At 56.4% G+C, this 11,653-nt stretch overlaps 1 protein-coding gene across 3 annotated transcripts in view; it reads left to right on the forward strand.

Moving 5' to 3' along the window:
• Window positions 1-11,653, forward strand: part of PDPK1 (3-phosphoinositide dependent protein kinase 1) — a 60,786-nt gene that overhangs the window by 44,320 nt on the left and 4,813 nt on the right. For all 3 annotated transcript variants that reach the window (XM_010840325.1, XM_010840326.1, XM_010840327.1), the window contains 5 exons: window positions 667-742; window positions 4,191-4,259; window positions 4,486-4,582; window positions 5,484-5,657; window positions 7,177-7,394. In XM_010840325.1, coding sequence (XP_010838627.1) covers window positions 667-742; window positions 4,191-4,259; window positions 4,486-4,582; window positions 5,484-5,657; window positions 7,177-7,394 — 634 coding nt within the window. The remainder of the gene's footprint in view (window positions 1-666; window positions 743-4,190; window positions 4,260-4,485; window positions 4,583-5,483; window positions 5,658-7,176; window positions 7,395-11,653) is intronic.

Here is an 11,653-nt window from a genome sequence, read left to right on the forward strand (position 1 = left end):
GTCCCCGTCACAGGGACGCCTCCGGGGGCGGGGGCGGGGGGCACGCGGACTGGCCGTGCCCACAGTGCAGCTCTGTCAGGGCTCTGGGATCTCCTGGGGCGATGTGGCGTCCGCCTCCTCACGGCCGGTACCAGACCCTGCAGGGCTGCAGTTGACCTTGGAGAGCCTTGCACGCACAGTCCAGGACTAGCGGGGACAGAATGTTGCAAGGGGGTCGGGCCGCCCGAGTCTTATTCCCCTTCTGGCCCCTTGGCTCCATGAGCGGTTGTTACGAGGAGAGGGTCTCCCTGCGGAGGGGTCTAGTCCTGGCTCCACACTGCATGTGTGCAGGGCTGGTTTAGGCACCCTGGCTCCAGCGGTGAGCAAACGGGAGCCCGTCCGCAAGGTGCTCCCAGCTGACAGCACACTGGGCGAGGGCCACTCGGGGGGTGTGGGCGGGAGGAGGGCGGGCCAGAGCACTGCCCTGGAGTCAGGGCCACCTGGGAGCCTCGGGGCAGGGGCGTGCCCCAGAAGGGGGTGCAGGGGGTCCCCAACAAGTCCCGCTCTCGGGAGGGTACGGGCGGATGGCGGGTGACCGCGGCGTCCTGAGAGGTGAACGCCGACGGCAGCGTCCACGGTGGAAGCGCTGGCGCAGCATGACCGTCTCCTCTCCCCTCTTCTCATCAGCCAGGGCCAACTCGTTTGTGGGAACAGCCCAGTATGTCTCTCCAGAGCTGCTCACAGAGAAATCGGCCTGTAAGAGGTAACCTGCTTTCCTCTGACCCATGCTTCTCTCTCCTCTAAAGTGCTGGTACTTCTTTCAGGTGAAATCAGTAGTTAAGAGAATGCCTTTCATGGCCTTTACCTCACTGAGCCTCCTTTGGAAGAAGTTAATGTTTTGCCTTTTAGCCAGCATCTTTCCTTTGATAACCTGCGTGTTAACTTTATTGTCACTGCTTATCCTTCCTGGGTGGTGGTTGCTTTTATGCTCTGAGATTTGGTCTTGCTCCTGTCGGAACTACTGACTGTGCAGTGGGGAACAGCGTGGCCAGCAGGTCTGTCTGATTGACCCGAGGCTTCCTGCCGTGGCCTGGAGCCCGGGGAGCCTTGACGCCACCTCTGCTCAGGTCAGCTGCTGAGTGTACCATGCTCTGCAGAGTGCAGGGCGGGCCCAGCCGGCCCTCCAGGAGCCAGGCCCGGTGGTGGCCACAGGCTGGAGGACCCAGGCAGAGGCCTCAGTTGTGGAATGAGAAGTGCAGGGGCTGGGATGTTGTTCCCAGAGGGAGGCCCGGAGTGTGGAGAGGGTTGGCGACGGGCAGTGGGCAGTGGAGGTAAAGCAGGTGGGCACCAATGGTCTGGGGCTGGGGGCATCTGGGGGGCTGTCTGGAGCAGGCGTGAGGCAGGCGAGGATGGAGAGGCGGCGATAGGAGTGGGCTGTCAGGGTTCGGGGACAGGTTCTGTGGTGAGGCCTTTTCGGCTCTTCCTGCCCTGGGCCAGGCCCTTGGCCCGCAGGTGCCATCGGAGCTGACCAGGGCCCACACGGCCAGTGTCTGCGCCCGTGGGCAGCACGGCCGCCTTCCTGGCGCAACAAGCCGCTGCCACAGGCAGGAGAAGTGAGGATGGTTCTGGGCACAGCAGCTATTTCTGAGCCTGAAGGCTTTTCAGAAACTTTTAGGGAATGGATGGATCCACAGGGCACAGACACTATGGGTAGAAAGATGTTAGGAAAACTTGGCCATCTTAGCAGTTGCTGAGCTCTTTGTTTTTTTGTTTTTTGTTTTGTTTTACTGAATCAACAGACTTGGAGCTCTTCCTGTGGCCAGACGCTGTTGTGGGTCAGGGCTTCCCCGTGGGGCAGTTCTCCCGCCAGGGGACTTCTGGTCTAGACAGTTCTGATGTCACACTTCACGGCTGGGAGGCACTGGGTGGAGCCGGGGGTGCCGCCCAGCATCCCACAGTGTGAAAGCCCCAGGACGGCGGGTCCCAGACACCCCAAGGGCCCTGCTGAAGAGCCCTCCTCCAGGCGCGCTCAGCCAGACTCCAGTGTGTCCCTGCTGGCCGAGAACCGGCTTTTCCTCTTGTTGGATCACTTTTAGAAAGAGGAAGCTCTTACTGCTGATAGAGGAAGGTCTCCAGGCTCTGCTGAGGGAGAGGAGGGCACAGGGGCACTCGTCTGTGCGTTTAGACCTCTACCAGGACACACAGGGCATGGACAGCTGGCGGGCTGTACCAGGGCTGAGGGGCACGTCACTGGGCATCCTTTATGCTTTTAATTCTTAAAGTCATGTGATACGTAAAAATAGTTACGAATTTTTTTTTTCTGATTGTAAAAGTCATACCTTTTCATTATAAAGAATTCTTAGAAAATATGAAGATTAAAAGAAAGCAATTAATGGGGAGTTCCCTGGTGGCCTAGTGGTTAGGATTCAGCACTTCCGCTGCTGTGGCTGGGTTTCAATCCCTGGTCGGGGAACTGAGATTCCTTAAGGCAAGCAGTCAGAACAAAAACAGAAAGCACTCACAGTCTCTGACCCGCTTGCAGTCGCAGACAGTGGTTTGGTGGGGCCTCTTTGCAGCTGCTTTTTTCTGTGTGTTGTGTATGTGTTTACGTAGTTTTGTACAGCTGGAATCACACTGAGTGACCAGTTTTGAATCACACTCCCTGCGATTAGCTGATGGGCATCTCCCGTGTCACTCACAGTGTTGGCAGAAATCTCTTCAGAGCTGTGTGGTCTCCTCACCTGTGACCTCGGTGTAGCTTATCCAGCTTCGCTGTGGTTCCTCCCGTGTCGGGCGTGGCCTGACGCGCCTCCCGCGTGTGCACAGCCTGTGCCGGGGAAGACGGGCTCCTGCCTGAGCAGCCGGGCACCGCACTGCCCCGTGGTCTGCTTTGAATTTCAAGAATAGAATAACTCTGTTTAACTGAGCATTTAAAGAAATCACTGGTGCATACTGCTTTCCAGAAATGTTCACTGGCTTCCCCTTTTATTTTTCATCGCATTAGAAAACATTAAATGATAAGACGCTTGTGGAAAGGTAGCCCGGGGCTGGTTCTGCTAGCGGTCCTGCTCCTTGGAGATGACCCGGGACGGCTAGGGAGGCAGCCCCCCAACACACACACAGCCCGCCCCGCTTTCTGGACACTGTCGCAGCACGAGGCCGGTGCTTTTCTGTCAGCGTTTGTCTCGTGTAGCTCCCCCTGTTAACTACACTAGACAGCAGAGGACGCCAAGGGCTAAGAACTAGTTATTGAGAATGCACGCTTGTCTTTAACATGCCTTCACCCAACCTGTGTGTTGTGACTCAGATTTCTGATATGTGGCGTTTTTAACTCACATCGAGTCCTTCATCTGCCTGCCGTGCTGGTGATGCGGGTCCGAGGACAGGGCCTCCACTCAGGCCCCCAGCCCTGTAACCGGCCCGTTGTCTTGCCCACGACCTATGAGCTCGTCTCTGGAATGCCCGGTGTGGCCTCTTCCAGGAGCTGCCTGTGTCCAGCACCCCACGAGCCTTGTACGTTTAGGGCTTGCAGGGCAGCAGCTGGGTGTGCAGGGCGAGTTGCCTCTTGGTGCTTTCCTAGGGCTGAGCTGGGAGTAGAACGCAGAACTGACAGAGGAAATAAAGCATGCAAAGTGGTTCTCAGTAGGACTCTGTGGTGCCCCAAGGGGAGAGCGTGGGTGGGGGCAGGGCAGCCCCTCCAGGCTTCCTGCAGCTGGTTCCTGAGGGGCGGGCTGTGCACCACAAGTCCAGGCAGTGCAAGAGAAGTGCTCCGTGTGCAGCCTGACACTTGAACCGCGTCCGTGTCCTCAGGGCGACAGTGACGAGGAGCGACTCTGAGCCTGTGCCCTCCCTGGCACTGGAGGAGGGGCTTTTCTGCCAGTGGCTGCTGCCCTCAGGAGTGCCCACTGCTCCCTGGTCAGGGTCAGGCCAGGCCTATGGGGGCGCTGGTTGCCCCCAAGGGAGGCACCTGACCTGGCCCGGCCCAGCAGCGCCCGCGGTGTGTGCAGGACCCTCTGGTCCTGGCCCAGCAGGGAGGCCCCCTCAAGGGGAGCCCAGAGCAGGTGAGGTCTCCACCACACACTGACTTGGTTTTAAAGGAGAGGAAGGGGTGAGAAGCTGAATCGGGTGGTGTGAACAGACGGAGGGACATGAGCTGTGCTCACCGCTGAAGTTACAAATGTCACTCTCCTGTGTTTTCTCTTCCCGTGAAGTTCAGACCTTTGGGCACTTGGATGCATCATATACCAGCTTGTGGCAGGACTGCCTCCGTTCCGAGCTGGGTAAGAGACCCCGCCCGGCTCTGGCTGCCCCTTCACAGCAGCCTGATGAGGAACGGGAGAGGGCAGTCCGGGGGGGTGGGGGGCCTGTCCTGCCAGCTCTTCAGTGACCGTGGTGGCTCTCTGCGGGAGAGGGAGCTGGCTGGGTCCGGAGGGCTGCAGCTCTGTCCTGGGGTGGGCTGGGATCTGTGTGCCCCCACCCAGAATAACGGCTTTTCTTGTTTTACAGAAATGAGTATCTTATATTTCAGAAGATCATTAAGTTGGAGTATGACTTTCCTGAAAAATTCTTTCCTAAGGCGAGAGATCTTGTGGAAAAACTTCTGGTAAATGTTTTGCATTTTCTTCTGGTGAGCTCATCCAGTAGCCACCCCCTGAGTCCCTTTCGTCTTGTGGTCAGAGGGGCTTTCCTTGGCAGCACCATGTTTAATAAAGGGCGTTTGAGGGTAGGTAATGGTTGTAGGTAGATGTGTGTCTCCAGTCTCTTCCCATCAAGCCTTTTCAGTTCCCAGGTGTCTGATTTCTGACCTTAGTTAAGACAGGAAGTTACTCTAGTGCTCTGCAGTTGCTCGTCAGCACACACAGCACTTCAGGCTGCGGGGCGCTGGGGCTGTTTATGCTGCGTGGCTGGTGGTGTAAGTTCCGCCCAGCGACGTTGGTGAGTGTCCGCTTTAGAGTCAGGCATGCGAGGTGTCAGACGTCAGCATAGGGACAGTGTGCCCAGGAAGGGAGTGTGTGTGTTCTGGAAACCGCAGTGTCCTTTCCCCTGGTGTGTGTTGGCTCCACACCTTCCCTTTTCTTGGTCTGGGCAGGAGGGGTGCGTCTGCCTCTGCCCGCCTGGCCCTCCTGCGCTGTCCCCAGTGGGGGAGGCCTGCGTCCTCCATGGAGCTGGGGGCAGCCGGATGCCGAGGTCCCTTGGAGCCCTCTGGGTGAACTCTTCATTCTTTTATTGAAGCCAGTGAGCTCCTCTTTCTTGTTTTAGAATTTTAAGAGGATACTTGTCACTATTTGTGAACTTTTAATGTCGTGATGCGTTTGCACCTGTGTGAGGAGGGGCAGAGACTCCAGAAAAGTGAAAGGACCCCTGAGGGTGACTCCGTTGTCCCCAGCCTTCCGTGTCCTTCCAAGTTCCAAGAGACCCCAAGAACTGAGAACTACTCAGAAGAGTTTTTTGGGTCAGAATTGTGTTTTAACCCTAATGCCCACTTGTCTCAACTTCTGTTTCAGGTTTTAGATGCCACAAAGCGATTAGGCTGTGAAGAAATGGAGGGGTATGGCCCTCTGAAAGCCCACCCATTCTTTGAGTCCATCTCGTGGGAGGACCTGCATCACCAGACGCCCCCAAAGCTCACGGCTTACTTGCCGGCCATGTCGGAAGACGACGAGGACTGCTATGGCAACGTGAGCCACACTGCGGCGTCCCTCAGGGGGGACGGTGGCCGGAGCGAGAGGCAGTGGAGATACGTGGTGGAAGTCCCCACTGGGACTGAAGAGTCCCACTGAACACTGGCCTCGAGGTCCCCACTGGGACTGAAGAGGCTTCCGCCCGCCCCAAGTAGAGTGCCAGGCCCTGGGCGTGCGTCCCTGTCACTTTCCCTCTAGTTAGTTTTGCCCAAAGGGACTGGCCCAGAGCCTGGGTACCACTTCTCCTGGTGGGCTTCTGTCTTTGCATTTTGGCTGGTATCTTTATAATTGTGTATCTGGAGACATTCTGGAGTGCTTCCTCTATTCCCAGAGAGGCCTGGGCACTGCTGCTTTGCGCTTTCAGGGCACGTAGCCTCGAGGATGGACGCTGGTTGCCGTCGGCTCTCAGCGCCCGACTCTAGGCCTGCGGGTGGGCACAGAGGCCCTTGCTGTGCTTGGTCCCTTCACTCTTCTGGGGAAGGCCGTGTTTGTGTGCAGTTTCAGATGTTTTTATCGTCAGCCGCAGTCCATTTTTTGGTGTGATTTCTGTCATTATGGCTTGCAACCAGTCGTCGTATAGCGCTCCACCTCAGTTGACTGAGGAATTCTAGAGTTTATCTTAAAAGTCACTCACAGCTGAGTTAAAATTACAACAGGCATCGCCTCCTGGAGATTAAGAGCGCCTCTTTATGGCTTCCACCTACCTTGTGAAGCTGTACATCCCCCTTCTTTTGCCCTAAAATATCCTTTATGCTCAGACTCAAGGAGACCCAGACATGGGGAGTCATCTGTGCCCCCCACTCTGGTCTGCTTCCCTGTCTCACTGGCTCCAGCTGTCCGCGTCCTTTGCACACGCAGAGGACTTCCACCTTGGCCCTAGAGGCCGACCAGACCCTTGAGCCCTGATGCTGGCATGGGGAGGGTCCCCAGGGCCTGTGGCAGGGGGATCCCACAGAGGGCCACACTCTGCTGGCTGGGCTCCGAGGGAGTCGTTGTCTCTGATCTCAGTGCCTGGGAACCCTGGCTCCACGGGGCGTGTATACACTCCTGCCTGTCGTGTGCAGGCCCTCTGTCTGCTGTCTCATCGTGTTTGCCAGGGTGAGAGCTCTGGTGTTGCCACCTTAATCCTGACCCTGCAGGGCGGCATGGGACCCCCGGAGGTCAGCAGGCCCAGGTCCCGGCTCTCCCCTTCCTGTAGGTCAGGACTGAAGATAACCCCCTCTCTCAGGGGTGAACAGCTTCTGAGGTTGCTGTCAGAAGTGGGGCGCAGGGCAGGTCGGGCCCAGCCTGAGGCTTGGTGGCCAGCTGTGCAGTGAGGAGAAGTCTGAGTGGCCCACACTGGTCAGGGTACTCCGAGCGGGGCCCCTGGTCAGCAGCTTGTCTCCCTGGGGGCTCGACCTTCAGGATGTGGGCCACGGGGTGCCCTCCAGGGCAGGGGGGTCAGGACGCTGGGGGGTCAGGACGCTGGGGGCGGAGGGGAGCCGGGTGCCACGCTCACTGCCTGCTCTCCCCGCAGTACGACAATCTCCTGAGCCAGTTCGGCTGCATGCAGGTGTCCGCGTCCTCCTCCTCGCACTCCCTGTCGGCCGTGGACACGGGTCTGCCCCAGCGGGTGGGCAGCAACATCGAGCAGTACATCCACGACCTGGACACGAACTCCTTTGAACTGGACTTACAGTTTTCTGAAGACGAGAAGAGGTTGTTGTTGGAGAAGCAGGCAAGCGGAAACCCTTGGTAAGGATGCACGGGCATGAGCAGCACCGTGGGTCCCGCTTTCTGTCCCCGCTGCCGTCAGGGCCCCGGCACGCATAGCTGCCTTTTGCACATGAGGACCCGACCCTCGAAGCGCTGAACTGAAAGTAGGTGTTTGGAGCGCTGGCTGGGGGCTGTGTGGGGTTGGGGTTGGCGCCCTGGGGCTCAGCAGGCCAGGCACGCCAGCAGTGTGCTTGGACTGGGATCCGCTAGTATATCCACCACTCCCTGGTGGAGCGTTTAGGATGTTCCGAGCTTTGGCTCTAGATCACGCTCTGCATGTGGCTCTCATTTGCCTCGTTCATGGTGCGCCCTGAGGTGGCGGGTGGGGCATGCCTGTTTAAGGAGGCAGTGCTTAGTGTCCACGGCGCCTGAGAGCCTCTGTTTCCTGAGGGCCCCCCTGCCCTTGGGCGTCCGGCTGCTCTAGAAACGGGCCGTGTGAACGGACGCCTGTATTCTGGTTGGGGCATACCTCTTCCATGTGTGTTGGCCACTTGTATTTATTTTTTGAGGTACTTTTGTGTCCTTTCACCCTTTTTTGGGTGTACATTTTGCGTCTTTTGAAAATTGACTTTTCAGCGCCATGGATATGAAGACTGTTCCTTGTTTGTTGAGAAAGCGTTATTCTTCAGTTTATCTTTTTATTCTACTTGTGCATCATATTTTTGGGAGGAAAAGTTGCAAATTCTTACAAAGTAAAACCAGTTGGTGTGTTTCTTTCCTGCTTTCCATCTTGGTCCTGTTGAAAAGAGGTTCTCTGCCTGGACATTGTCTTCAAGCGTTTTCTTGGTTTCACTTTTTGCACGGGCAGAGAGGAGCTTTTGCAGGGCCAAGAGGAAGACCCTGAGTTCTCTGAATCCTGGCAGGGAGGAATCCACTCCAGAGAAACTGGGCACAAGTGTATGAAACAGAAGTGAGGCAGATGCTGCTTTCCCTGCCTGTGGGGTCTGAGCAACTTGCCGTGTTGTGTCTGTGAACAGTATCTTTGCTGTTTTGGTGCCCGAGAAGCTGCAGCAGCATCTGGAGACCAGTCACTCAAAATTTCAGAGAGAAAAGAATGGAATGTTGTAAGTGACACGTGACGAGCTCTTTCCAACCCAGACATCGTGCAGCCCCTGGAGTGCCTTAGCGAGGAGTTAGGTGTGGTAGATCGCTCGAAGTCCGAAGAGTCTCAGCCCCTGGCCCTGCCGACAGCCTCTGGGGCCACGAGCGTGGTCCGTAACTCACTGGATTGAAGATGTGGCTGCTGACATGGGGAGAGAGTTGGTGCCTCTGCCTCCACGTGGCTCTCTCCCCTTCCAGGTGGACAGACCTCCAGTGGGACTGCACTCACTCACTACTTGGCTGGCGTCTGTCTGCAGGCATTTGCCCCAGCTTGCCATCAAGGAAAGCGTTCTTTTACATTTTCCCTGTGTGGCTTGGCAGGAAGCGCCGTGTGTGAGACAGTCTGTGCTGAGCACCCCTTTTGAATATCACGACTTCTTCTGGAACAAACGCGTTGCCATGTAGTGATGGTGCCAGAGCAGTCGTGGGCAGGCCCGCCAGCTGCGGGGCCAGGCGGTGCGGGGAGAGCCGGCTCTACAGCCACCGGTCACAGGCAGAGGAAGACAAGCAGCCTGCTAGGGAGGACGCGTTTGGGGAGTGTGCTGTGGAGCGGGTGAGAGGGCTGCAGAACGCCTCCTGCTGTCCCGGCCCCCGGGGCGAGGGCGCTCAGGACGGGCTCTGCATGCTAACCTCGCTGGGAGCTGGACGTCTGGTCTGCTTCTGGAAGCCCATTTCCACTGGAAGGTCTGCCTGCCAGTTGGGGTTATCCACTCAGCTGTTCAACCAGTGTTGTTCTGGGAAATGAATGGAATGAGCCTGTAGCTTCAGGGAAAACAACTGCTAGTGTTTGTTACCAGTGATAAAATCACAGCCTTCAAGTGAAAATTAGAATTTGGGGAAACTTTACCCGTCACTGTCAGCTTGACACCTTCCCAGTGCTTAAAAAAGAAAGTGCTTTTGAGGAGAAACGTAGTGATGTTTGTGGATTGATTTGTTGATATCATAGAATGAAATTGGTCAGGATTCAGAAGATCTCCATAACTCAGCAAACCAATGTTGGGTGCTGTCAGACCACGTCAGGGTGGAGGATCCAGTCCCAGTGCAAGGTGATGGGTGGGTTCTGGTGTCACAGACTATGAAAAATTCATTCCTGGGGATTTGGATTCCATGTGGCAGCTAACCTGTAAGAAACGACACTCGGAGACTTCTGATGTAGTCTCCGGTAGCCTTGGGCTGGTAGTTGCTGGTAGCCTTGGGCTGGTGGTCTTGAGGTGGGCCTTCTCAGGGTCTGGGGTAGGGTGGGAGAGAGTGAGGAGGAGGGAACTGGCTCTGGAGTCAGGAAAGGGGGGGTTACCCTGTCACCCCATGTGAAGTGACATGGGCACCTGGCACATGAGTGGTGGAAGCCAGAGGCTGTGGGGCAGCGGGCTGCGTTAAAGCTGCGGCCACATGCCGCCTACATGCTGAGAGTCAGGTGTGTCTCTGGCTCGGGTCTGCGAAGAAGAATGCCCACAGATAGCTGAAAGGCTGTTAAAGCACTCCTCTGAGGTCTTCGTGCGCTTCAGCCTGGACGCCGCATCACAGCAGAGTGAAAGCAGAAACGGATAGGAAAACCCAGCTTTCTGTGGAGCCGGATGTTAGAGGAGTTTGCAGAACATATAACAGTTTTCTGCTTTTTGTTAATTACCATTGTTTTGAAAGAAGTTATTTTAAAAATTAATTCATTTATATTAATATGGGATGGGTTTACTTCACCTTTTAATGAGCTAAATGTTTGAAATCTGTTTTAATTTCTTACACATAAGTATGCATCTGACCCAAATGAAGGAGAGCTCTCTGGGGTCTTCGTAAAGTTGAGTGCATAAAGGGGCGTCACGCCCTGAAGGCTTCAGAGAGGGCACTTGGAGCGAGCTGGCTATGGCTGCCTGGCCCTCCCTCCCCTGCCTGGCAGCCTGGTGTGGGGGCCCCGCCACGGGGCCTGTGGAGCCGCCTCGGGGCCGTGGCTGGCTGACAGCCCTCCTGTGGCAGCCAGGGCTCGCTGGTAGCCTTGGGCTGATGGCCTTGAGGTGGGCCTTCTCAGGGTCTGGGTAGGGTGGGAGAGGGTGAGGAGGAGGGAACTGGCTCTGGAGTCAGGAAAGGGGGTTACCCTGTCACCCCATGTGAAGTGACACGGGCAGCTGGCACCTGAGTGGTGGAAGCCAGAGGCTGTAGGGCAGCGGGCTGCGTTAAAGCCGCAGCCATACGCCGCCTACGTGCTGAGAGTCAGGTGTGTCTCTGACTCGGGTCTGCACGCTTGTCAGAGAGGCGGTGCCAGTGCCGGGTGGGGCCTGGGCGCTCCCCTCAGGAAAGTGGGGATTGACTTTTGGAAGTAAAAGATGAAAATGCTTCCTTAGTCCTTACACGTTTCAGGGTAGCTGACTGGTTGGTCAGCCGAGTGAGTGGGCTGCTGAGCTGTGGCTGCTGCCCAGCCACTCTGCACGCTGCTCCTGGGCTTTCTCACCGCAGCCGCTGCATCCAGCCTGCACCCAGCTTGGGCTGCTCCCGCCCTGCCCACCGTGGTTCTCCTGTCTTGGGAGAAGCCGGGAGGGAGCATGCGGGCAGAGGCCTTGTGCCAGGAGACGGCCAGCCCTGCATCTGCAGGTTCCTGGACAGGACTGTTCCTGCTGTGAGCATGTGTGCTCCTCTTTGCTGTCTTTGTGTCCTGAGGGTAAATTCCTGGGAGCGGGATTCCTGCAGTATTCAGCGAGTCCCTCCTGCGGTCACTGCACCCCAGCGCACCCCAGGAGAACGCCAGAGGAGTAGGGCTCGGTGTCTTTGTTTGGAGCCATACCAAAGAATGCTCAAACTACCACACAATTGCACTCATCTCACACGCTAGTAAAGTAATGCTCAAAATTCTCCAAGCCAGGCTTCAGCAATATGTGAACCCTGAACTTCCAGATGTTCAAGCTGGTTTTAGAAAAGGCAGAGGAACCAGAGATCAAATTGCCAACATCCGCTGGATCATAGAAAAAGCAAGAGAGTTCCAGAAAAACATCTATTTCTGCTTTCTTGACTATACCAAAGCCTTTGACTGTGTGGATCACAATAAACTGTGGAAAATTCTTCAAGAGATGGGAATACCAGACCACCTGACCTGCCTCTTGAGAAACCTATATGCAGGTCAGGAAGCAACAGTTAGAACTGGACCTGTAACA

Source organism: Bison bison, unplaced genomic scaffold (assembly GCF_000754665.1).
Source record: "Bison bison bison isolate TAMUID 2011002044 unplaced genomic scaffold, Bison_UMD1.0 scf7180017864144, whole genome shotgun sequence".
Taxonomy (NCBI): Eukaryota; Metazoa; Chordata; class Mammalia; order Artiodactyla; family Bovidae; genus Bison; species Bison bison.